This window comes from Lepisosteus oculatus, chromosome 1 (assembly GCF_040954835.1).
Source record: "Lepisosteus oculatus isolate fLepOcu1 chromosome 1, fLepOcu1.hap2, whole genome shotgun sequence".
NCBI lineage: Eukaryota > Metazoa > Chordata > Actinopteri > Semionotiformes > Lepisosteidae > Lepisosteus > Lepisosteus oculatus.
Genome location: NC_090696.1, coordinates 15571931 through 15599783, shown reverse-complemented (window position 1 = coordinate 15599783; position 27853 = coordinate 15571931). Strand labels below are relative to the sequence as shown.

At 49.5% G+C, this 27853-nt stretch overlaps 1 protein-coding gene across 1 annotated transcript; it reads right to left on the bottom strand.

The window, feature by feature from the left end:
- Positions 1–1722: 1722 nt before the first annotated feature.
- cd63 (CD63 molecule) lies at positions 1723–27475 on the bottom strand. The gene is made up of 8 exons (XM_069179171.1): positions 27362–27475; positions 21566–21650; positions 9825–10013; positions 9066–9140; positions 8589–8684; positions 6073–6210; positions 4933–5016; positions 1723–2420 (listed from the first exon to the last, which is right to left on the bottom strand). The coding sequence occupies exons 2-8, from the start codon at positions 21629–21631 to the stop codon at positions 2355–2357; spliced, it is 714 nt and encodes a 237-aa protein (XP_069035272.1). The 5' UTR covers positions 21632–21650; positions 27362–27475; the 3' UTR covers positions 1723–2354.
- Between the last annotated feature and the right edge of the window lie 378 nt (positions 27476–27853).

Genomic DNA, 27853 nt, shown 5'->3' with positions numbered 1-27853 from the left:
TGGTATCTTACACAAAAAAATGTATAGTGACTGTTTAAACAAAGGGTCTTTACAGCAAAGAGAAATACACTACAAATACAGAAAGACTAGGGATGGGCTGTATGGTTCTTTTTTCCAGTAGACCTACAGACTTAATAAGGATCCTGAAGACCCTGAATAGGAACAGCTGTCTTTTTAAAACTGTATAAATTGGTACTACCCCAGGAGGAACATGAGTGTGGCATGAGGCTAAAGAGATCCACAGCCTTACCTCATGTAGATAAAAGGAACAGACCTGAGGGAGAGAACACGGACACCTACAGCTGCGTCAACCCAGGGAGTTCTTCAGGAACAGCCACATGCCCTTCAGGGATGAACTAGCTCCAGCCATGGTCATCCTATGTTACTGCTCTGAATGGGTGTTTACGAAAATACCTTCCCCTATGGCCAGTGGCTATTCCAGATGTTATCCCTGCATTTCAGTTATTTCTGCCACATCACGTACAGCAGGTGTCCATTTAAAACACACACGCAAGCCAATGCAGGAGAAAGGACCCTAGCCCAGAGTTTCTTGGGCCAGCTCAGTGCTTGGGCAGGTCAAACCCTGACCAAGTGGTGTTCGTGCCCCGACAGCATTTCATTTTCTAGGCTGTAATGAAGTACACTCTGGAAAGCATGCTGGAGAATCCAGCATCCTTTTTTATCCCATCATGAAAGAGGTTGCCCCTGCCACTAGACTGTTTACAACCAGCAGTGAAGACCAGAGCAGCCCTGGCTCTGCAGCATGAGAGCCAGCAGACCCAGCCCCTACCATGAGCTGCATCTACCCGCCAGGGCCAGCAGAGGGCGCCCCCGCTCACACCTTCTCTTCCCCAGGTACAGTTCTGACGCACCAGGTGCCTGTTTCACCACACGGCCTGGTTTGGAAGGTGTGGGCGTGAGGCGATGTTCTGCTGGCAGGTTTTCGGCGCGTGGGAACGCTCAGGTATTCACACTTGTCCGAGAGCCCTGCCAGAGGTAAGGCCACTGAGCAGCTCGAAGACGAAGAGGGACAAGTGAAAGCCCCGCATTCAAGAAATTCCGTTTTGCAGTCGAGTTGTGCATGTACTACCCGATAGATCCAGATGAACTAGATTGTTGGGCAGCACCACTGTGGAACGGCAGCTATTCATTCGGCATTATCAAACAGTTACGATTTCGCAACATTCTTTTCAAAAAGGGAGGCGCAGTAGCTCACTGTTCTAATGGCAATGAATCACTGCAGGTCCAGAGCCACATTAGGAAACGGATTCAGATTATGTAACTGTAAACAGCCTCATGCAGCCCTAATTACAGCAACTTCTTCCAGTTGTCCCATGTCAAGTCACCTCTGCAAAGGATTCTGGGTACCTGCTCTCCAACAAAGTCTGATTGGCTGCTGAGAAACCTGCAGTCGGTGCATTTACACTCAAACACCTGCTGCCCAGCATGCTGCTCTGTTTAGCTCGCTCCTGAGACGCATCCTAGAACACGGGCAGTCATAACCATAAAGGTATCAGCTCCTGAGTGAAGGAGTGTTTTTAATCTTTCGAAAGAGGAAAACGATGAACAGGGCTACGGAAGATGCATCCTCTTGAAAAAGCCATCAGTGATGTGGGCTGCTACAGCACCACAGTGCGCTCCCACCAGCAGGCGCCTGCCTGAAGGCAGACTCCCGCGGACCACAACACGCAGCCTGCCGTCCTGCTCAGAAACCCAGAGGTCCAGTTTTTGACTCCGTCTTTATTGTTCCATTCTGGAGATTCAAAAGGTGTCACAGACTTTCCGAAGAAACGGTTTTGAGAAAGGCTTGCTCACACAAGATGCAAGAATCAGATTTAAAGGAAAAAAAACTCATTAAACCAAGAGTTGAAAACCTGAGAGCTGCTAGGCATTAAGTGGCGTTTTACAGGTGCCAGTCAGGCTGGTCCGTCGGTATCGTTCCCACACTCGCCACCTGACCGGGCCAGCTCACACTCGGCGTGAACAGAGGCGCGGTTCTGTACATACACAAATATAAATAAACTACCTAATTTACTCCACAAAAACTTTTGGGACAGACTAAAATGACGGAACTCCCTCTCCTCCCTCCCACCCTCAACAAGACCCCCCCTTATCCTTCTCGCCGAGCCGTCTCGCCGAGGGGTACCTCGCCCTAACATCACACCCCCTTCTCCAGGTAAAACTATTTGTTCTTGCACTACCTTAAAAATGGACAGAATAAGTACAGGGAAAAAAAAAAAACAAACCAAAAGAGATCATTACAGGCGGGAGGAAAAACAATCACTGGTAGCGGAAATCAGAAGTTTAAGGCCGCCGGGCGCATCCCCGGCTCGGGGGGAGCTGTGGGAGGGGGGTTACATGACCTCGTAGCCACTGCGGATGGACTTCATCAGCAGGCAGGCGAAGATGACGCCCAGGACCTGCAGGGAGGGGGGGGAGAGAGAGGGAAGAGTGATTACTCCGTTCCTGGCACGCGAGCCGATGGGAACGCTGGGGTATTCCCGCCTGTCCAAGGGCCCCGCCAGAGGTGTGGCCACTGCCCCGGGCTCAAAGGGGGACGGGGACAAGCGTATGTCGCACGCTCGGGAAGCTCAGGTCAGCGGTGGGGCTTGGAGGAGGAAAGAACAACCGGGCAGAGGGAAAATACAGAGGGAAGAGAAGGAGGAGAGGAAGAGAGACTTGGAAGAAAAACAGGGGGAGCAATCAAGTTCCATCTGCCAGGTGAAAACACAGGAAGATGGACAGAGACAGGAGGACACAGAACAGGGGGAGGAGAGGACCCTCAGAGCTCTCGCAGAGGGGAGAGGACCCGTGAGAGGCTGTCAAGTTCCTCAACCAGACAGCACTTTGTTTCCCCTCTTCCCCCAACCAAGGGGCCATTCTCTCTTAAATGCTCCTTTCTTCTCTCTTATAAAACATCAAGATCATAAGTGTATACAAACGAAACAAAATTAACAATAAACCCCAAAATACACAATTCTCTCCACGTCTTTTCAATCTTTTAAAAAAAAACGACAAAAGAACACATACCAAGACAACAGCTAGTCATGAGAACAACTAAACACTGTTTCTCTTCTTGAACCCCACCATTGTGATTACTCAGCTCAAGAGCAATCTATCCATCTAGCCCCCCCGGTTCCCCAACGGCCCAGCAACGTTATTGACCCCCATCAGCTGGACAGCACTCCCCGCTTGAACGCCGACGCGCTCAGATCTCGCGGCCGCGCGGCACAGCCGTCACTCATCACGCCACCCGCGACACTTTCACAACGTTCAGCTTCCTGCACCCCTCCCCCCCGTCAAAGAGCTGGCCGACTACTCTGAAAAATAAAACTGTCGAACGTTCGGCACTCCTTAACCAAAGCACAGGAATAAAGCTCGCTAGAATACGTCGGTACCCGATGTGTATTTTAGAAGGGATGCTGAGGGGGGGGGGGGTTTGAAAAGGGGTTTCCCCAGGAGAAAAGACTGAGCACTCCTGGACATTAAAATGCCAGTGCCTGCAGTGGGCTGGGCAAAGCCACAGGGAGCTTTCCTCTTCATTTCACTGGAAAGACAAGCAGCCCAGGTAAGGCCAGCATTGACTGAGCGCTCCCTTATCACACGTCTGCACCGACGAGCTCCGCGTTATCTCACGGAGAGTTACGGATCTTCCCACACGACCTGCTATCTGATGACACAAACCAGCCCGGTTTCTCCGACAGTGCACACACAGAGACACGGCTCTTCCTGCTTCGCCGAAACTGGGATTCCAGCCGGACCATCGGCCCCCTGCTATGACCGCCAATCGCTTCCCGCGCATCCGCCGCGGGGGGGGTTTGTGTAAGCGCACCCACAAGCGACCCCTGCTGGGGTTCTGGGGGCTGCTGCCGGCCGGAGACAGATCTGTTGCGCCACGCCGTCACTCAGTCAAGAACAAATGATGGCGACGGACGCCAGCGACCACATTTTACTGCAAACCGCCACATCGCAAAGAGCAAACAGCAGAGTTTCCAATGGAAACTACATGGATGTTGGCGCTTCCTACTTGAACCGATAGGGTGCGCTGGCGCCCTCCTGTCACCAGTCACTTTGCACTCCCAGGACACAAATGAACAGCGCTAAATACCTCCTATCCTACCATATCTCCTTGCGTTACTTTCAAACAACCTGTAAATTGTACTGTAAATTTCAGTTGTATAATTTATTGTAATCCGAATCTTAATCTAATCCCTATAAATGTCCCATGATGTGTGGTGAGCATTCTGGCGCACTATGGCTGCTGTCGCATCATCCAGGTGGGGCTGCACACTGGTGGTGGTGGAGGGGATCCCCATTACCTGTAAAGCGCTTTGAGTGGAGTGTCCAGGAAAGCGCTATATAAGTGTAAGGAATTATTATTATAAACGTCTGTCCTTCTAGTCTTCTATCCCTCTTAATGAGCTCACGGATGAAGCATTTAATTGCCGGCAACACCGCTGTATGCCGTACTGTTCGTGCATTGATACACAGACATGGAGAGAAGCTTAGAGCGTAGGGTCAGTCATCTATACAGCGCCCCTGGAGCAGTTGGGGGTTAAGGGCCTTGCTCAGGGGCCCAACGGAATAGGATTCCTCTACCGGCCGTGGGATACGAACCGGCAACCTTCCAGCCACAGGCGCAGATCCTTAGCCACAGAGCCACCACACCGTTAACTACTAACAGAAGGGCTGGATGGGCCAGATGACCTCCTCTCAGAGTTAAACTATGTTCCGATAAGTGCAGCAGTGTGGTCTCCCCTGTACTGACTGCACAAGGGTTATTTTCTTTAAGGTGATTATGATACTCATGTGTCATTGGAGCAAGATAACTGGACGCTTCGCTTTTCGCACAAGCTCAGCCACATGAAACAAGGCGCCTGGCCCACGCTGGTCTTGAGTTGAGACACAGAGGTGGGCGGAGTGCGGTCCTACCTCAAAGAATGCGATGCCAAGAGCCACCCCAACCACGATCAGCAAATTCTTCTTGACCCACTTTTCAATGATGTTCACACAGCCCTAAAACAGAAACACACAAGATTCAACATGGTCACCTAGACTGTTCTGGCAGGTGTGAGAGAGCAGCTAGGTAAGGCAAGATGGCCACCATGTCTGGACCACATTTCCCAGAAGCCCATGGGGAATGAGCTGCTGCTGCTCCGTCACCTGACCAGCGCGAGAAGACCATTGGTCAGGCGAGTGTTTGAAAAGCAGGAAGCAAAGTTGCATTTGTGTCCGTTTCATTTGCTATCTGAAGGCCAGAAGGTAGATAGTGAATGCGAGCTCTTCACCAGGGGGACCGTGGGACTGTGGCCCTTGAAGAGCTTGCTGGCTTTGTGGAACCGAGGAATTTGTGAGTTTGTGGAAAGTCTTGTGGTCTCAGACTAAAGGTTTGAAGAGTGGCATGCTTTTTCGAGGACAGTAAACATCTTAACTGCGTGGTATGATAGTTGGGAACTTGCAGTTCAGTCAGGAGCTCAAGAGTGGTTTTGTTTCAAGGCCTTGGCTTGTGGTGGCAGTTTTTCCCCTGCACTTGTCGTAAAATGCTCGATTTTTAACCTTAAACTTTCCCACCTGTGTTGTCCTGGACCCATCTATATGTCACATCCTATTACGGCACTCCCAACGAGTGGCATTTACCACAGCCTATTCAGACTTTCCCCATGACCTCACTGGGGCTGACCATTTACCTTCTGGGGTTCCCCAAGTTCATGCTGTTCTCTAATACACAGGAGCACGGGAGCCCTAGTGTGAACATCCCTGAGGAATGTTACCAGTTACCGCAGTGTCCCATTATTCCCATGGCTCTGTGCGAGAAAGCACAGGCGTGCGAGGTGGCCATCCTCGACCCCCGTCTCCTGCTGGGAGCCGCGCGAGTGTGCAGTATGGTCAGCGAGTGAGGAGCCACACCCTCACCGAGGGGGTCTGACCGGTAGAGGAGTCGGGGTACCGCAAGCGCAGGTGGGCACTCCCCCGTGCAGTACAGGGGTCACAGAGGCAAGCGGGGATCAGTAACTGATTTCAAACTGGGACAAACAGAACATCGGAATGAAGAACCGGCCGCGTCGCACTCACGTCCTTGTAGATTCGGTCGGTGTTCAGGGCACCCTTCCCACAGCTCTTGGTCACGTTCTTGCAACAGGAGTCGGGCACGGAGTTGCCACCTATGACACTGTCCCAGTCAGTGGCATTCATAGCCCCACAGCACTTGAACTGCAGACAGACAGGGCAGTGAGACACACAGACAGAAAGGCAGCAGGGAACATTCACAGCTGTTCTCGCAGGAGGTTTGGCTTATACTTGGGCGGTGATCTTCTGATCGTCATTTCTATCTCTGCTGCCCCCTCTCAACTGCCTCAGAATACACTGTTTTACTTCCCATGACCCTCCATTCCCCCATTAGGAATACTAGTAGAGCCAGAGTTCTTATGTGGAATGTTACATTAAAATTGTATGATGCACTAGTCAGGCCTCGTTTAGAACATTTCTGTCAGATCACAACTATGCACAAAGATATTGCTGCTCTGGAATCTGTCCAGAGAAGAGCAATCAGATACGTATAAGGGCTTAAAGGGGAATTGTAGTCCCAGTTTTTCAGACTGGTTATTAAAACTCAGTTACTAAAATAATTGACGGGAAATCAAAACTTGACAAATTCTGAACCAAGCACAAAATTGGGGACCTTGTAAAAGTACTGTTTACTCGTCATGCTCTTTGCAAAATGCTGCTCTTGCCACAGGCTAGAGGAAGAGTTTGTGAGAATTCACATGAGCAGGAAGGACTGCTTCTTTAGTCACCATAATGAATAATGTAATGGGATATATGAGCAAATAAGTACAGGCAATGCTACAGACATTTTGCTGTAGAAATGTTCCAATGTGATCTGCGTGCAGAGTTAACAAGAAGTGCATTTCTATTGGATTAATAATAATTGCTTATACATATATAGCGCTTTTCTGGACACTCCACTCAAAGCGCTTTACAGGTAATGGGGATCCCCTCCACCACCACCAATGTGCAGCCCCACCTGGGTGATGCAACAGCAGCCATAGTGCGCCAGAACACTCACCACACCTCAGCTATCAGTGGGGAGGAGAACAGCGTAATGAAGCCAATTCATAGATGGGGATTATTAGGAGGCCACGATTGGTAAAGCCAGGGGGAAATTTGGCCAGGATGCCGGGGTTACACCCCTACTCTTTTCGAGAAACGCCCTGGGATTTTTATTGACCACAGAGAGTCAGGACCTCGGTTTTACGTCTCATCTGAAGGACAGCGCCTGTTTACAGTATAGTGTCCTCATCACTATACTGGGGCATTAGGACCCATATGGACTGCAGGGTGAATACCCCCTTCTGGCCCCACTAACACCTCTTCCAGCAGCAGCCTTAGTTTTTCCCAGGAGGTCTCCCATCCAGGTACTGACTTCAGTGGGTTGCCAGTTGTGAGTTGCAGAGTGATATGGCTGCTGGCCTTAAAATAGATGTATTCACAAGCCTGCTTGTTTACAATGTACTAAGGACATTTAACGTCACTGGATGTCTTGTTGCCTCATTCTGAATCACAGAACATAGTGCTGTGCATACCTGGAAATCTCATCTATTTTGTGATGTGAACTGGAGTTTTTATAAATTACTGTGTAGATTTTACTTTCATTGTAGTTTGAGCTGCACAAAGTGCCGATTCTCTTTAACCAATCAAAACTAAAACTAGCGCTGCAGTTGCCCTTTAAGGGACTGTCCTACACTTTAATCTTGATGAGAGAAGACTACCAGGGCACCTGATACAACTGACACAAAATTCCCCAATGGCCCAAAATGTCCACCTAGGAGACTTTATCCGAATTAGCAGTGTAGTGTGAACCGCAGAGCACAAGGGCATGGTGGTGACTTTATAACCCAGAACAGGAGGCAGTCTTTACCCAAACGGTTTCAGGAGTTTGAAAGAAGCTAGAGAGCCACATGATTATAGCTAATACCCTGGTTTCTGTCAAGAAACAGCTGGGAGAGACCATTAGATCAGCTAACTCCTAGCAAACAGGCTGGATGTGTCCATTGGCTCGCTTTTGTCTGTAAACTACATTCTTAGAACTGCAGCAGCGTGGTCCGTCGTGTACTGGGCACACACGGCTTCCTTCTTTTTCTTTGAGGGGTTCTGTACGTGTATGTGTACTCAGAGTAAGATTATTAGATGCTCCTGCAGCGATACGAAACGAGGCCCATCGACCAGGGCCTGACGCAGGGCGCCGGGGCAGGTGGAGTTTTGACTTGCAGACAGACCTTAACTCTTCACAAGCCCGAGGTCAGAGCCGAGCGTCTGAAACGCGATCGTGCCCTTTCTTCAACTCGGATGAAGCGGACGTTTCGCCCACAGACCTTGGGCCGATACAGCTCATGTTTAAGAAAAGACGGTCCACTGGCAGTAAGGCAGCAGAATCGTTTTCAGCCGTGTTCCGTCACAGTCCGACGTCAACACAGGCCTCTGCACTGGTCTCTCTCCAACGAGCACATCCTGCCTTTTCTTTTTCTCTCCGGACACAGAGTGTTGAGCCCCCAGACTGCACCAGGAACACCCTCGCTTAACTGACTCACGTCTTCCTGGATCCCGTCCATGGCCTTCATCGCATCCTGAGAGCTGTTGTACTTCTGGATCATATCGTGGAACCCATCAGTCAGGATGGTCTTGGCCTGCAGAAGACAAACGTGCCCAGTTAAAAGCAGCATTGTATCTGACCCACCTCTCTAAGGATCTGCTCTTCCACACTTCCCATCAGCCATAGGTTTAAACATGGCAAGGTGAATGCAGAGTCCATTCTACACCAACCATTATCACAAAGCCAGATCGTCCACAGTATTCAGTTCTGAAACAATACTGGGACAACCCTTCAGTTCTCGACTGCAGCTTCTGCTGAACCGTGCAATTTGCTTTTCCTTTACTTTTCAGAAGCAAAGGAAGCCTCAATATATATTTATATGCCATCTACCCAGGCCCCAGTGATAACACTTTACACAGCGCTGTAGAGATGAGAGATGCACAGAGCGGAGGGCAGGACAGATGCACTAACTCACCTTGTCCTTGAAGACGTACCCAGCGATGGCTGCTGCAATCTCCACTATGATGATAAGGGTCAGCAGGACTGCAAACTGGTGGGGAGAAAGAGTGAGAGGAGCAAGCTGAGCAACCAATTTCCAGCCTCCCAATAAACAGGCACGTTCTCTGAGGCGCTTACAGACACCAACCAGTGGTACAGGGCCTGTAAGCTGTAAACCACGTTGTTAGAAGTGCAGCAGTATGATCTCTGTGTACTGACCACACACAGCTCCTTTCTTTTTCTTTAAGTTTGTTATGCTGATGTATCAGAGCAAATGTCCTGGACGCTCTTGCTTTTTGCATGAGCACAGCAATCTGAAATGAGGAAGTCCTTGGTCTCCAGCTCAACAACCTAACTTTTAAACCACAGCACTGTATATTATCAGATCTGGAAACTATATGTAGTCCGCACCACGTCCTGGGGTACCCCAGTGTCTGCCGGCTTCTATTCCACCTAAGCCCCGAGTTACATAGAGATAACTGAGCAATCTTCTTAAGAAGCTTCTGAGGGTGCAAGTGCTATATCTAAACAAAATCCTTCAAATACGGAAGTCCTTTACTTTAAAGTTATCAAATTTTATTACAGCAACGCCTGCATAAGCACCACAAAGAGGCGGTATACGACCCCAGTCTGCACTGCACCACCTGGAGATCTGCGTGGAGCTCTGTGCACCAAGTCCAGCAAAACCTCCAGTGCTGCCAGCTGCCCTTCTGCAGCATCACGGGATGGGCGTTACCGTGGTGACCATGCAGTTGCTCTCTTTCCAGGCTCCGCAGCAGCCAAAGAACGCAATGAAGAAGATGACCACGCCCACGACGATGATGACAATGGGGGCGCCCAGGGCCGACGCGTCCTTGATGCGCAGGGTTTGGTGAAGCCCCACCTGGACCATGATGCCAATCACGATCAGGGCCAAACCACAGACCTGCGGGGAGAAAGGAGTTTAGCTTAGCCATTCCCAAGACACTTTTCCCCCCTATCCAAATGCGTCTGGATCACTCGGGAGACATGACAAACACAGCCCATAAAGCAGATGACATTAATCATCCAACACTTCCCAAACAATCCCTTGAAAATCCTGATCCAGTTAAGGATCACCGTTTTCAGAAGCGTTTCCTGTTTTAACAGCACAGGGCACTTCTTTAAGTTAAAGTGGCACAGCCCCTTAAGCACATCCACGCCTCCAGAACACAATCCCCGTTCTGGTTACTGTACGTCTGTCAACTGTCAGCTGTCAGCTCCCTGGAAATGCTGTCCTACTACATTTTTTAAGTTTAACTTGCAAAGTGCAGTAGAGTAATGGTTTGAGTCCTGGGGATTTGTAGCGGTAAGGTTGCGGGTTCAAATCCTAGGGGCACAGCTGTCCTACAGGGGAGACGCCTCGCTTGCATGGCGTGGGTAAACGCCCGTCTGCGACCGTGCCAGGAGACCGTGTGGAGGGCACGGCTACAGGCACCAGCCTCTGCTGCTGGGAGAGGCCAAGACCAGAGCCACTCCTTAGCACACTTCACACGCAGACCAAACAACCAGGCTGTAGCATTCAGAGTACTCTTGGGTGTTCAATGCATTGTAGAGAAGACTCCGTCTCCTGCAATAAGGCGTTCTTTTAAAAAAAGTAGAATTGCATAACCGTTCCAGACAGTGCCAATTTTCCATTTTGCTTTAAGCGTCTGTCTTTCCATTTTGCTGAATATTTGCTGTGTTTTTCCCCCTGCTCATTGTTTGAGAAGGGTGTTCAAATAGTTCTCCGCCTCTCTCTCTCCAAGCATGCTGGCGTGTGCTCACACGCCATTCACCCCAAACCTCAGGTCGGGGGGGGGGGGGGGGGGGGGGGAGGATTCAGTGATGGGCACGCCTCCCTTTGGCGCGAGGTGAGGGCGTAGCTCTGGTCAAATCGCACATCCCCTGTGGAAGACGACCGACATCAAAGCTGGAAAATTAGGTTGTTTCTAATTTTGTAGCCAAGGATTTTACCAGCAACAGGATCTGTAATCGCATTTAGGCCCGGCGTGAGTCACCGGCGCCAGTCCAGACAAAAACAGCCGCCAAGGCCTGAAGAGAAACGAGACTCCCACTGCGGAGCAGCTTGATCCATGCCAGGTTTTACACACCAGCGCTGCGTTTCAAGCTTGTCACCCTGCTTCACATCAGAGAGACATGTGGGGTTGAAGCAACATTAAAATCTGTTTTTCCCCCCCTACGAACAGTACAATAGCCTAAAAAACACACGCCCACTAACATGAAGTGTTCGGATTCTAGGGGACAGAAACACGATGGAAGAGTGTCGTATGGATTTTCCTGTGCAGTTAGCAGCCACACTCTTCCAGCTTTACATCAAAGAGAAAAAAATTTGTTTTCGAAACGGTCTCATTATTTACCAGGTGAATCAGCCTCTTCAAGTTCCACCCAGTGAGTGCTGAAAGAATTGAGCATCACTCTGCACCTGTTCCTCAGTTTGGAATAATTCTTCACCAGCTCCTGAGATGGTGCATATCAAGGGGATTTACCCAGTCAAACTTTGAAAAAACAAAGATCTGAATTGTCATTTTGTGCAGCCAAGACCAATCAAACTGCTGCATGTTGCAGATCTTCACATGCATCCATCTATATATATTAAGGAATTCAAATGTGCTATAACACCAGGTGTACGTTATACTCGGAGTTTACAACAACGTTCATTAATGTTCCTCGCTTTTCCTTCAAATCTCCCAATTCTTTGTGAACAAAACCCCAAAAAATAAGGAGTGTTCAATCCCTGTTACAAAACTAGGTGCAGAAATGTAAAGTAATATCACATGAACAAGGTGAACTATAGAAAGTCAGATGTACAATACACAAAAAAAAAAAACAGATGCAGGAAAGGCTGGTTTACAGCAGCGAAGTTTCCAGCTCACACCTTAAAATCAGGTGCAGACTACGCCTTCCCCAACCTCAGGACTGAAAGACCAAGCACAAACTGGAGGATCTGGTATTTTAGCCACGAGGGCCAGGAAAGTGTACAGACCGTGCAGCTATTCTACACTCACTGTATGGACTGTTATGGTGCTGGTGTTCACAGTGCTGAATGTGCAGGACAGGAAATAATTAGGTAGACTAAAAACAGGAACTCTTTCCACTTTCTGCAATACAGCAGGTCTCCGTCTTTCTCCAACTGCAAACAACCCACATAGCAAAAAAAAAACACAGAACAGAGGGAGGCCATGGTACATTTTGGAAGTAATCCACTGGGCCACACCAATGTCAATATTTGAGAGCAGGTAAGGTCCGCAGAACAGGCGTGCAGTAGCTGCACTGAGCAGATGGGAGATGTACATTCTTTAAACCAAGCAGTCACGCATCTACAGGGTTTGAGAAATTAAGAATCATTGTGGACGGCTCTACACGTTTTTCTTTGTTTTAGTCACACTTTCTTAGCAATTAATTTCTCATCTTTCGTTATTTTGGCTGCAGGCGTGTTTGGGATTATTGTGCGGTGCTCCGACAGGAGATTAGAGCACCAATACGCTTCTCCCCTCGAAATCTCTCTCGCCCGTTGTAAAATAAGACCGTGAACAATACAGTTTTCCCCACATGAGAGGGATCAGCAAAACCACAAGCTGAATTCTGAAAGATCTCCCATACGTCTGCAGCCACAATACGGCTAGTCATCTGTCCAGCATTCATGTCACGTGTAAAAAAAAAAAAAAAAGGTGCAATACTGACTATTTTAATAAGCTTAATATTCAGCCTGTAGAAATTAAGAATAAAAAAATGGGGTCAAATCTTTGCTTTCAGAATCACTGTCAGCGGTTCTTCAACAAGAGTGGAAAAGTTGCTCTGCCCTGTTCCAACGCTCGTGCCTCGAGGGCAAGAGAGAGCCACGTGAGTCGTTATGCTGCCAAGCTGGCGGATATATTTTTTTATAATGGGCTGCCGCCGAGATTTTTTCATCATCTTTCCTTGTGGTCTTGTGACTCGACGGCATCCTGAGGACTCTCCCTGCAGCGTCTCGCATGATCGAGAGGACCTCCTGCCCCTCCTACCCCAATTCATCATCCTGGACGTCACACAGTCCCACACACAGGAGCCCCACTGCAACCGGAATCTAGCACGACGTCTCTGTGAACCGATTGCCCCCCCCAGTCCCAAAATATTGTCTGACCTCAGCGTGGAGAACGATCATTTAAGAGTGTTGCGGGGGCCTGGAAATCCCACACTCTTTTGTTTTGTAAATTCCATTATGCTTACCTGAAACTCAGTTTTCAAAAACTTGAAATAAATACAGAGAATCACAACATAGAAAACTTTACATTAATTATGATGCAACTGTTGCCTTGTTGCGACCTTAACAAGATGTGTTCATATATACTGTTTTAGATGTATATACTACTTATATTAAGTGTATATATATATATTACTTTTCAGGTGCATTACTTAGCGTCATTTTGAATCACTTCCAAAAAAGGACAAATACCATTTTTTTCCCCTTTACATGATAACTATCCTAGATTTTTGAGATTCAGTCCTATGCTCTGTTTTCCACAGATTTTCTGCTTCCTCCTTCCCTTCTCTCCACAGATCTCGGAGGTAACAGTTCTCTCTAATAACAGACAGGGCCAGGCTACCAGCTCCCTTGACTGGAACCTCCATGCCCTGGGAAATACACGCCACACAGGGGCAATGAGGGCTATGTCTGATCTAGGGTGGTGAACTTAAATCTGTGTTTCTGGAGGCGAGTATTAATCCCCCCCGTCTCCCTCATGACCCCCTGGGCTCTGTCATATGATGTGACATCACTCGTAAGCCTGGTCACAGGACGCATGTTTCATGACCTCACACACACACACACACACACACACCGCGCAGCGCTCTCCGACGCCGTCTTCGGGAGATCCGGGGCTGAGGGGGGAAGGGCTGGTGTCGTTCTCACACAAGTGACCCGCCCCCCCTTTCTGGAACTGTTACATCACACGGATTTCAGAGTCATCACACTCCCACCAGCGCTTCGTGGCCAAACTCCCTGCTAAACAGCAGCTTTCATGTAACAAGCAGAAAGTCTTTCCACAGAAATAAACCCTCGACCCTGCAGCCAGCCTACAGGCCTAAAAGAACACTGCTCCTCACACTATGTGCCCTTGCACTCTGTTACTAACTTAACCAAAAGTTTATTTTGGACTTAAGGGGGCAATTGTTTCATAATTCTGCGAGACCTCAGTCGTTAGAGGAAAACTGTGGAGAGATCAACCATGTGACCAAAGCTGAGAACAAAACGCTGGGAGGGGGCTCGCTCCTCGTGTCACTCAGCTAAAGCCCTTGAGCCGTGAGGTTTAACCTTTGACCTCAGACCCGATGTGAAACTGATCTCAATGAGAGCAACATGCTGTTATTTACCCCCCCAGAAGAGATCACCTGCAAATTTAAACATCTCGGCACAATGCTTCAGTCTTAAAAGTACTCACCACTGGCAGCCTCCTGAAGCTCAGTGTGAGCCTGGCCAGTACCTGGATGGGAGACCTCCTGGGAAAGACTCAGGTTGCTGCTGGAAGAGGTGTTAGTGGGGCCAGCAGGGGGCGCTCACCCTGCAGTCTGTGTGGGTCTTAAGTCCCCAGTATAGTGACGGGGACACTATACTGTAAACAGGCACCGTCCTTAGGATGAGACGTAAAACCAAGGTCCTGACTCTCTGTGGTCATTAAAAATCTCAGAGCATTTCCAGAAAAGAGTAGGGGTGTAACCCCGGCGTCGTGGCCAAATTTCCCATTGGCCCTTATCAGTCATGGCCTTCTAATAATCCCCATTTCTGAACTGGCTTCATCACTCTACTCTCCTCCCCACTGAGAGCTGACGTGTGGGGAGTGTTCTGGCGCACTATGGCTGCCGTGACATCATCCAGGTGGAGCTGCACACTGGGGGTAGTGGAGGGGATCCCCATTACCTGTAAAGCACTTTGAGTGGAGTGTCCAGAAAAGCACTACATAAGTGTAAGCAATTATTATTATTAATTATTTAAAGTTGAATCACAAAAACTGTGAAACAGATTCACAGGAGCCCCAAGAGCAGCCAAGTTTCAGAGGCTCATCAAGTCAACTACACACCATCGCCCACAGTTTGGGCTGACGGGTCTCTCTTTCAGGGGAATGGGATCAGATAAAGGTTTGCTGATCACGCAACGAGGTTTTCCTGCCTCTTCCATCATTTGCTTAGTATTTTTGATAGAGATCATGGAAATTAGGACATGTTGTGGCGAATCTTACACGGCCTGTTTTGACATCTGAATTCCGGTTTTGAAATGAAGTAACAAACTCTCCCGTAAACCCGCATGCATGCTTAATGGTCTCTTTGTTTTTTTTTTGTTGTTGTTTTGGGCCATTACTGCGTCGGTGAAAGCTAGATCTTCCACAAGCCGGAATTTCTCCATGTTCAAAACTCCACAGCCCAGCGCGTCCTGGGATTAAAGAACCCCGAAAGCACCGGATCAGCTGGAGAGGGTGAGAAACCACCGAGACGGAGGCTCTCTAAAATAGCTCCGAGGCTCCACCAGCTGCAAAGATAAAGGTCCCCATCGGTGACAGGTCACACTGTGTCTCAGTAAAGGGCATCCTTGGGTTGGAGTCAGACTGGAGCGTCTGGCTTGAACTGGAGGTTTAAAGCTCTTCAAAGTCCCCAGAATAGGCTTTCTCCAGTCTGTTTCCAGGGAGGGCAGGCAGGCAGGCTCGGCAGGGAGTTACACATAACCCAGACACAGGGGAGTGTGGAAATAACTGGCAGCGAAACGGGACGAGCACAGAACGGCAAAGCCTCCTTCAACAAAACGCACGCACCTCGACTGCGAGAACGTCATGCTACCGCTGCCCAGCCTGAATCCGCCCCTCTTTCCCAGGAAGGCAGTTTCCTGCTCCACAACCCTTCCCCGCACCAGCTGATCCCTCACGGAGAGAGTTAATGGCCAGGGTGTGGCCAGCGTCCTTATCTGACTAGCCAAACAAGAGCAGCTGTTTACCTGGATGAACCACCTTCCACAATCTTCTCTCAGGGTAACTACACAAGGATTTCTGTCAGTTGTCCAACCCAACTGGGCTTGCAGCTCCAACCACTGCCACTAGCTCGGCTGTTGAGTGCTGCTCACTTTGAGAGGGGACGCCACAGTAATCCTTTGCATTTACAAAGCTGGGGGGGCCTTACACAGAGGATCAGACGCAGGGGGACGCAATAAACCGTTTTCACCACCTGATTTAAGTACAGATTAACAGTGGTCAGACTGAACAGAGTGCTTAGTGTCATGTGTCCCATACAGCGTGAGGAGGAACTCTCGGGTTTCAGTGGTAAATGCACAGAGTCGCCTTATTTCAGCTTTAAAAACCAGTTGGCGCTTTGCACAACCGCTAGCAGCTAGTCCCGTAACTCTGTACAAATGACCCCTGGCCTCATTCAAGAGGAAGAACCAGGTCGATAACACGTGCTCTTCCTTGACCTGTGTAGCACTTTTCTGGATGACGCTTATTTCACGCCGTCTTGCGGCAGGGCTCGTCAGTAGCTGCTGGAGGAAGAAACGCAAGCTGTGCCGTGACACCGGGCCCCCAGAGCAAACATGGTGCAACGCTGAGACATGCTGCAGTCTTGCCCGTTTCCTGTGCAGGAACAAGGGTCCCGCACACTGCAGGGTAAGAATCACACAACAGGGAGAGCAGCAGTATAGAGAATACAGATGTATGCAAGCCCGTCTCCTAGCGTTTCAGGGCTAACTCAATCCTTATAAATCTCCTGAGGTTACACAGGTCGCATCTGTAAAAGCAAAACACACAGAAATCTTGGCAGTGGCTCCTTCAAAGTACTCATGGACCTTATTCGTAAACTCATAATAATAAGCCTGGATTTGGTAAACGAGGTCACAGATTCTGAAAACACAGGGCTCGGGTTCCACTCGGGCTTTTGCATATACATTTAACACTCAATATTGTTTGTCACTTTAAAAAGGCAGGTTTGACTCAGGGCAAAGTGCCCAGGATCAGTCCATTTGTGAGTAAAGGAGATTGGAGATAAGTGTGTTTTTGAGCTGGAGGATGGTAGTATCAGGTGTTTTTTATGACCATTTTGATATCACAAGTGATCCTGTCAATGCAAATCTGCCCTGATCTTTTAAAATACAGCAGTACTCATTTGAATATTACTGAAGCCCTCCCAGGCTGTTCTTTCAGCCCCGATGGTGGTATTTACCACGTTACAGAAGCTCTTATTTCCCAACGGCCTATGCTGCATGTTTGCAATGAGCTTTCTCCCCTTGAAAACCACAGGTTATTGCTAGAATCGGCCATCTGAACAAACTTCTCTAGGCCCGATCTAAACTGCGCCAATCTACACAAAGCAGCTCCTGTTTGATAACTTCTCCTCCGTTGTGCCACTTCGCTGTGCGTTCCAGCCATGCTTTCTAGCTTGAACCCGATGCCTGAAGCCCCGGCCAGATCAGCAGCAATAATAAACTAGTGAGACTGACATCGCTGCTCAACTGATGCTGTTCAATGAGCACGCCCCCCACCCCCAGCTCCAACAGGTTTGTTTTTGCCATTTAAATGAAGTCGGACCCCTTTGACATCCTAATCAGGGCTATCGGGTATTTGTTAATTGGCCACCAGCATGACGCTAGTTCTTCCAGGTGTTTTGTTGTTGTACAGCTATAATCTTTGTCGTCATCTATGAGACACGTTTGCCTGTTATTTGCATTATCCTGATTTAGGGGTGAATGGTCCAGCCTGGAGCCGAAATGTCAGCCATGCACAAAATTCTAGCAGATGCCCATGGGCTATAATCCACACCCTGATGTACCTTCCCCCAACTCTACACCTGGCCACACCGGTCCCAGCACGACCTTGTGAGTGGATGCTGCCGACCAATCAGGCCTCACAGACCTGGACTCTCACACCTTTAAATCCTCTTTCAGAAAAAAAGAGCACTTCATTCCAGCTTGGGACTGGATCCGAGATGATCCGGGACTGATGAAAACGTTATTGCTTTACTGGGATCACAAGTTCTGACAGGGGCTGGGCTGGTGCCTGTGATTTAGCATCAGATCAGCATTAAGGAGCCGTCCCAGTTCCAATTAAGGATAGGAGTTCATCCCAGCACCCGCTAATGAACTAAGTCAGGGCGAGGCTTTTCCAGGTAGAGCACGCGACGTGAACAGCCAAACAGCTGTGCAGAGCAGAGCCAAGCAGTCCATGTGAAAAACCCCACCCTTTCTCTTCCAGCCACCAAGTCCGGGAGATCATTTAAAATCCTCCCCAACAGCCACATCCCAGAAAACAATCAATGGCAGATCAGAGCCAGACGGAGCTGCCCAGCGCTCCAGATCTGGTCTCCCGTCTCCAGGAATTGCATCCTGTTGCTCCCTCCCACCCCTGAAAGGAAAGCTGAGTAAGTCTGCTGCCCGGAAACGAACCACGTGGAGCAGCGAGCGGCCCGAGAGCAGAGCAGCGCTGCAGCCACATGATTCAGCGCTCAGCTGCACTGCAGTTGCTCAATTTCCAGTATACTATCCCAGTGAAGGGCTGGGATAGTACAGGGCCTGGGGGCTTATGCAAAGCCCTGGGGTGGCTCACTGCGACCTCCGAGGAACACTGCTGCCCCTGCAAATCAGCACAGAGGTCCCTCGCTTCCCTTCTCGGACTGCGATAGCAGGAAGCACCTTTACTAATCGCACCTGCTGAAGCACAGGATAGAGGCAGCAGAAGGACTGGAGATAAACTAGATGGGGAAAAAACCTGGGTGAAAAAGAAGCCTATAAAGCAGAAGAGGCCAAACTGTGAAGCTCTGTGAAGCCGAGGAGGAAAATAACGATCGCTGAGCAAAAGTGCAGACTGCTGTATCGCTGTAGACTGACAGCTGTGCAGATGAAAAAGATAAAAGCAAAGCCTGGTCATATCTCACACACTCCTTGTTGCCATCTAACAATCATTTCCGGAGTGAAAGAGAACAAGAAGCTCAAGCTGCACATGAAGTGTGAAAAAAAACAAACAAGTCAGCACAGCTTGGCAGAAACTGACGTACGCTTGCACAGTACAGGTACCCGAGCTGATCTCTTTCTTTTTGCACGTGCATTAGGAAGTGCCGGTCTTTTTTTTTTTGTCCAAGCACAGATCCGAGCACAAGCAAGCACTAACAGGCATGTCCCTTGAAAGCCCCTGACTTTTGCTCATTGTGTTTGTTGCTGCTAAGCTTCCAGTACACAAAGCTCCATGCTTCTCCCCCGGACTTGCTTATTATATGGCTTCTTTCTCATTTCTGCTCAGCAGCTCTTAATAGGTGACCAATTCAGGGTTTGACGGGGCTTTTAATCAACTGAAAGAAAGCAGAGCTGCAGGAGTGGGAGCTGCTGTTCCAGAGTGAAAAACGTCTGCTTGCCGACTCCGGCCAGTATCCGACAACAGTCCACTGAACAGGCACCCTCGCGCGTCCACTTGCTTTCAAGCGAAACACGACCCGCCCTCAGAGAAACATTCTCTCCGCCGCAAGAACCAGGAAGAGACCAGAGCTTTGGCAGCCCAAGATCGAGGAGCATCTTTCCGATTAGTGCTCTCAAGAACAACCGTAACCTTAACTTAATTTCATTAAGATGTGCACCTTTTGCATTCTAATTAATGGTTAAATCCAGTGGCCCCATTTTCTTACTATTTAAAATTCCCAGTTAACAACAGAGGTGTTTCTAGCTTTCACCAGGTGGAACACGAAAATCATCAGGGGCTCGAATTATGAGGTTTAAGCGCTTTACAAAATAACTGGCTTTGCATTAGGCTGTGGCGATTTAACACACACGAGGAAAAGGAGGCAGGCCTACTCTTAAAAGCTGCTGCGAAGAAGACAAGTTTAGCAACAGGATATGGTGTCAGCGTGCCGCAGGCCTAGCTGAGGACTCTGTGGCTGGGAACTCGTTAGCGGCTCCTTGGACAAACGCTACACTAAACAGAGGGCCGCTTGGGGTGACAAGTCCGACATTACACTGCCAAAACACAGCTTCTTGCCTCAAAAGAGCTTCTTTACTACAGAACTCCCCCATAGTCCTGGCGGTACGAAAACCCACCGGTGACGCCGCCTTCAGGTCCGGACCGCTCTGGATCGGACAGCAGCTGCCCGACCGGAACCACACTCTTCACAAGAGCGGCTTCCAGCTGGAGACGCCCCAGTCTCTGCCGGGCGCTCTACTGAAACGTGGGCGCTCCAGCCGGGCCAAGGTCAGCGAGCTCCAGCTATTTGCTTTTCCATCGCTCCAGACTCATTCTGGCGCCGGTTCACACTGCTCTGCACACAGAGCGCGACGGAAAAGGCCTCAAATACTACCGCTTGGCGCACGGTCCTGGCCTGATTTTATTGGCTACGGCAATATCTGGGAAACCTTTAGGACACGTAGTTAAAGGTACAGCATTTGAAGAAGGGGGCATTACGTTAAAATTGAGACTATTATTAAGAAGTCACTTTGAATATGGTGTAAGATTTTGGTCGCCTCACATAAAAGGTACAAAAAAAAACCTGCTGGTCTGGAGTCAGTCTAGGAGACGTCTCTCTCTCAGTAGAGAAGAGCAGTCAGACTTCTCCTCGGTTTAAAAGCCTTTACAAGCTAAAGGAAATGGGAAGACTCAGTCGATGAGTTCCTCAGTCAGGTCACCTTGTAGTATTCTCTGTTCAAGACTAAAAAGAACAGGCTACATAGTACCTTGACGGAGGTATTCATTGACTGAGTCATCCTAGTGGACAAATGAAAACTACAGGAAAGGGCATTTAAAAGCTGAGAACAGGACGCACTTCTTAACCCAAAATGCTGAAGGAGTCTGGAACAAGCTAGGCGTCCACGTTACGGAAGCCAATATCCTGTCACCTTTCAGGAAATGGCTAAATGAAATATTTCAACTCGTACACTTCTGTGCACGGCTCTCTTTCCGATTTGACTTGGTTTCAGATCAGGTGACCGTGCAAAAAATTCTGATATTTTTGTACACACACACACATGCAACACCCCCCAAAAAAGCCACAGATGATGTAGTATGTTTGCAAACCACGGTATACAGTACGCTGCTACAGTCATTAATTCTGGCACCTCTTAAACGAGCGACTTCACGAGACTGCCAGAACTGCCTTTTGCCAGGGTGAGCGAGAAATTTAAGATGCACCAATTCACAAAACAAGCAGTTCGGTTTCATGAAACCGGCAGATCTTGTTTGCAATGCAGGGGCCACCACTTGCATGTGCTGCCGTATACCAGCTCAGGATCTGGTGGCACGATGATGAAGCACATCCCCTGATCGATCGTTTTACAAGCTTCTTGGAAATAAACCTGTGGGCGAGTTTGATCAGCAAAGGCTGACATGGGACCTCCTGACGGACTGGTCAAACGAGCCCCGGGCGGCGTGAAGACTGTTTCCTTGAGCAGCTGTAACCCCGCTGGCGAGCAGGACCTCCGGAGAGGGACCGCTGGAATACCGGGGGGCCTCCGCCGAGAGAGCACTGACTCACCCAGAAGATGAAGTTGAAAAAGAAGAGCAGGAACTTCACACACTTCATCCCTCCTTCCACAGCCATGGTTCCTGATTCAGGTTCCCTGGAATACAAGACGACATGTTGAGGGGCTCGCTTTTCACCACAGGGGGACCCTTGTGTGCAGAACCCCCTCGGAAACAGCCGAGGCAGAAGCCCAGGAGAGAAGCCCCCTCACACGCAGACACGCAGACACGCAGACACGCAGACACGCAGACACGCAGACACGCAGACACGCAGACACGCAGACACGCAGACACGCAGACGCTTCTGAAGGAAATGAAATCCTGGCACATCTTCTGAACCGGAACCAAAAATAACACTGGGGATTTCTCCGTCTCCCTCTCGCGTACAAAGACACACGGAGAGATGCAAATGTGACTGCCGCAGGGGGAAAAAAAAAAAAGACAACGGCAAACACGCACGCGCCCCAATCCAGCCACTGGCAGCAACCTGACCTCCCACGGCCACGGCTCGTTAAACCGGAGCTACGCAGCAGGACTCCTGTCCATCCCTCACACAGAGGAGACAGCCAGGCTAGCGTCGCAGTTCACAATTTACCCCATTTACACCGAGAAACAAAACTGTTTCCCACTCCCTCTGGGAAGAGGAGAATCTACCGGTGACGGCACTACATCCAGATGGGATCTGTGCATCTGCAAGCTGGTAACAAGCCCCTGCAACTTAATAAGGATTCCTTACACAGGGGCTCCTGTGAATCCGTTTCACAGTTTTTGTGACTCAACTTTTAATAATTAATAAGAATAATAGCTTACACTTATATAGCGCTTTTCTGGACACTCCACTCAAAGCGCTTTACAGGTGATGGGGACTCTCCTCCACCACCACCAGTGTGCAGCCCCACCTGGATGATGCTCCAGTACACTCACCACACACCAGCTCTCAGTGGGGAGGAGAGCAGAGTGATGGAGCCAGTTCAGAGATGGGGATTATTAGGAGGCCATGACTGGCAAGGGTCCAATGGGAAATTTGGCCAGGACACCAGGATAAGACCCCTACTCTTTTTAAGAAATGCCCTGGGATTTTAAATGACCAGAGAGAGTCAGGATCTCAGTTTTACATCTCATCCGAATTTCAGCGCCTTTTTTTTTTACCGTGTAGCATCCCCGTCACTAAACTGGGGCATAAGGACCCACACAGACCGCAGGGTGAGCGCCTCCTACTGGTCCCAATAACACCTCTTCCAGCAGCAACCTTGGCTTTCCCAGGAAGTCTCCTCTCTAGGAACTGACCAGGCTCACACCTGTAGAGCTTCAGAGGACAGCCAGATGCCAGCTGCAGGGCGATATAACTGCTGACCTTCCCCTGTAAAACACGACATCCCTGCCTCAAGTCCAGAGGGGTTCTTCTCCCAGGCCACAGTCCGGCGCAGGAGCAGTCCAGTCCAGGGCTGGGCCACCCCGGCAGTCCCCTCCAGTGAATACTTACAGGGGACCTTTGGCACTGGAGTCAGTTAACTCATTAATGGTTAACGAAGCACAAGAAGCACTAAACAGAGGCGCTGCAATGGCACAGAGCAGGCTGCCTTCCCCGCGCCGTAGACGCCAGGGGGAGAGACAGGCTGTCTGGGCTCTCGCGGAGCGGAGTCTCCGAGGAGCGCGACAGCTCTGTACCGCACTAGAGTCCGAGGAGCGTTGGAAATGGCAGACAGAGCTTGTTTTCCAGGAAGGGCAGGGTGCCCACTCCTCCGTGCGTGACGTGCGATGGGCAGCTGGCCAGCAGCTGAAGACTATGGGGGTGGGGGGAGTCAGGATTTGACATGAACACTCTCCTGATCACGGACATAATCTTGTTTGTTCCGTTGATCCATAAATCACAAATTAAACTGATAAGATTACTTTCCTGGGACTTACTGCAACAAGTGCATCTTTCACTCTTCCTGGAAAGACACAGGGCCTTTGTTTCCTCCCCGACTGCTGGTTCTCAACTGAACCAATTATTGGCTTAATGAGTCCAGACACTGACCCGTGGACAGAGATCGCAGAACGAACTAGCGCCCTGCTGGCAGTGTTAAACGAGCTAGGTAACACCCAGGGGTGCTCTGGCAGGGACTGGAACGAGTGCACTGAAGAGCTTTCAGAACGGGACTAGGAATCAGGCCACATTGTCCTCAAGACCACCGGCCTGAGCAAGCACTGGTAAGCACGTCGTGACAAACAGCCTTTGCCACATTCAAGATCTCACATCGCCGGAGCAGAAGTTTCGCAGGGAGAGGTCATCTGACTGTACAGGGAACTGCTTTAGTGCAAACATCAGCTGTTAAAAAAAAAAAAGGCAGGAAGACTTCAGAGAGTTGGCGGAGACGGCACTGGCCGCCCGCTCTCCTCTGCGATGCCCGATTGTTGGCACAGAGGCGTGAACGTGTCCGGCCGGCCCACTGGCGTTAGACCGAGGTGCGAGGAGAACCCAGCAGCTCATTTCACACACCAGCTGGGTGGGAGCTTGAAAGGAGAGATGGAAAGATTAGGACAGGAGTTCCTGGCTTCTCCTGGTACCAGTGTGAATCAAGCTGCAAATATTTAAGGTCTCAACAGGCACACACTGCCTCCATTCTCTAGAGCAGGATCTTTTGTTTAGAACCCGCCTAAAAGAAACCGCTTATCAAAAACACTGAGGAAAGTGAGAAAACACCCAGTACGTAGAATTTTGTGCAACTATAATGGTCTTACTAATACAGTATCACAGAAGTGTCAAGCTTCCCATTTAGTAGTTCTGCATTTATTACATCAGCTTGGCTTGACATGAAACCGGTCTGTCTCCATGTATTCCTAACAATCACGGCAGTCATCTGTCTGAAACCCTAGATCGGGAGTGGGGGGGGGGCTCTACAGCCCCCAGCTCACAGGATGGGGTACAGGCCACAGGGCGGGTCCCCTTCCACAACCGCCTGATCGACAGTGGGTTTAAAGAGCGGACGGCTCCTCTTGGGGATTCTGTGCAAGGGCCCCTTCTTTCAAAACCAGCACCGGCCCGTCCAGCGGTCTGCGCCAACTGGGAACGGAAGGAGGAGGTGGGCACGAGGAGACCTGCGCATCACCGGGCTGCTGAAACGAAGAGATCTGCATCTCTCCCCCCCCCAACGCAGGGACGATGTCCTTCGATCAGTTATTTACTAGCACCCAAAAGAACTAGAGGGGCACAGTTTGGAACAGAGGAATGTTACAAAGAAGAGGAGGCCATTCAGCTCATCCAGCAGTCAGCAGTGAATTGGTCCCAGGAGTTCATCCAGCTTTTCCTTGAAAGATTCCAGGATATCTACTTGAACAGTAGCTGTTCCACACCCCCACAACCCTTCCGTTGTACATATAATACCACTAACGAAGCTCAGCAATGTCCTGGCACCATCCCACCCAACATGACACACTGCCAACACCTGGTCCTCCGCACAGCGTACAATCTGGACTGGAATGTGGACAGTTAACGTATTCCACATAAAGGCTGACATACGCCCCTCTCGGATCCCCTAAAGCGCTCTGGATCTTTACAACCCGCATGCCGAAATCAGTCGTGACCAAACAAAGATCTCCGCCATGCTCCAAACCAGAAAAGAACATGATCGTTTTACATATGGCTTCAGCCCCAACAGCACCAAGAAGGCAGCCTACTGTCTCCGCCATAAATCTGTAAATCCCAGCTGAACCCAATTATGTATGTGGCTTGCAAAGAAACTGAATGATTGATGCTGCTGTTTCAACCACAAAGAATGTTAAGTGGTACGTTACGGCTTCATTTACAGGCTGTTGGCTTCTGTAGGGTCTTGGGCAAGCTCACAGGCATTAGAAACACCGGACGGGAAGGCCTGGCGAATCTCAATGAAACACGAGCAATTGCAGCTTCGCTTCCCCCATCTGAAATGACGGGACTGCTTTCAGGGGCGTCACGCGTCATCCTTGACCCCTGCTGTATCGTACTGCACTTGAAGAATTCCATTTCGAAAAACCTGTTCTGAACAAACGAACGCGTCGGAGTCCGTTTACACACGTGACCGAATTCCTGTCCCAGCAAGCCCACGCGCCGCACGTTGGGAGTAAAACAGTCCTGGCTGCAGAGACGAGGGGAGCACGGTTTAGCAACTGCCGGACAGGAGGTGGGCCGTATACGAAGGGGCAAAACAGACGCAAATTCCACCAGGTGCTGCTACAGCTCTGGGGGGGGAGGCTGAAAGAGGAGGTAACAGCAGACCTCACGTTACTTCAGGGTTCACTGCAGCACCTTCCCGAAAGGCGTTTCTTTACACAAGGAGTTGTGGGAGTCTGGAACAAACGACCCAACGTTGTCGCTGGAGCCGATCCACTTTTCTTCACCGACGTCAGGACTTGAGACGGACTAGCTATTTGGTACCAAATGGCATAGGTGGGCCACAATCTTCTTTGGTTTACAGCTGCGGGACTTTTTTGATTCTCGACACCGGTCACTGTGCTGGGTGTCTCTGGGCCAACAAAAGAATTAACTGCCTGCTGCACTCGATAAAGTCACTTTACAGACGCTTCTAGCGAGGCCTGAAGAACGATTTCGAGATCCACTGGAGTTCAGTCTTGTGAAACCGGCCTTAAGAGTGTTTAAGTTTTGATTGTGACAACCCACAAGCGCCCACCCCGGCCGTGACTCAGAAACCGGATTGCCAGAAGCGCATTCCAAGATATTTTCTTTTACGAGTACAGAACCACAGCACCCATGCACGAAAAAACAGTTAGGTTTTCGCAGTTTCATGTTCTCCACCTTTTCAAAGATTTCCGGCGTGTACGATTTTAGGTTGAGCTGCGTGAACTGCAAAAAAAAAAACTTAAACCACTACGCGGGCAATTTTAAATACCACACCGGACACGGGCAGTGCTCGGAAAACTTCGAAAGCCCTAACAGTATTTCACCAAAATTAACCATCAGCGTCACTTTTTATACCTTTATTAAAGTGTGACGTCGAAAAAGTCCGAGTAACTCGAAATATATAATTGAAAACACAAGGGATGTTACAACTCTGTATCTTTAAACTCAACGGGAGTCACTAGAGATTAACGGGGATTTTAAAACTGTGCTTAGAACGTGGCCCGCATCTCGATATCGATTAACACAAACATTATTCAAGCAAGCCACGTCCTGCATTGTAGCGTGCTGGACACTAATTCTCCTTTTGAGACTTTTGTTTCCCCAATATATTTGCGTCGACAGACATGTTTTCGGAGGCTGCGAGTCGCTTCGCAACCGACCACCCCCCCCAAAAAAAAGTTTCCCCGAAGTGCTACTCACTGCCCAATTCCCCGTCACCAAAGATACCCGAAAGAGTCGAAGTAACAGTCCTCGATTTTGTAGTCGTTTTAATTCGGAATATAGCTGTTCCCCCATTAAACCGAGAGCCGCGACAAAGCGATTCGACGGGCCCCAGGGAAAATAAAACTACGATATAATTTTTGAAACAGGCAGCAGTGATACTGCCATGTCGCTCAGTTCAGCAAAGACACACGATCACGGCAACGCAGTGCAGAAACCGCTCCGCTTCTACCACCTAAACAGGACTTAAACCAAGAAGCCGCCTTCCTCGTCGCAGTTTACGGCGTCCTTTACAATCCACTGCCGATAAACACAAAATACCCCCCATTTTCCTTCTCGACCGCAAACTTTTTTTGTCCCGAGTCGAGCAGCCGAAGTACCAACAAGTCGGTTTCCAAGAATTTTTTTAAAAAAAGGGAGAGAGAGAGAGAGAAATCCTTAAAACCCACCGAAACAAAGTGCTACGTTCGAACTATAGACGCGTCTCACCTTTTTCAGCAGTCAAAAATCCAAGCGAGTCGACAAAACGATTACCGTCTGCAGATGGGAGAAAGTTTCGGCTTCCAGATCAGCAAGCGGAAAAAAAACCCCGAGGGTGACGTCACTTGACCAGAGTGGTTTCCTAGTCCCTCTCCTCCCTCAATTGGATTCGCCCCCCCCCAAAAAGCATCACTTCCCGTCTTCTGGTTTTGCATTGGACACAGGTGCGTGCGCACCGCTCAAACAGCGCGATTTATTTAGAGCAGCCGAGCCTTTGATATAAACAAAACCTTTTTTTTGGGCAGCGGTATCAGTTTTGCTCCAAATCTGAAAAGCAACACCACTCCACGCGTGTTGACAGTTGATGCCATAGGTGCAAGCTGATTTCAGGCCACACATACTTTAAAACAAGTGCGTTGTTGTTGAATTATTTTATTTTAACCATTGGATAGGTAGTAATACTTCTCGAAACTGGGACGAGTGTCTATTCCTTCGTAACGA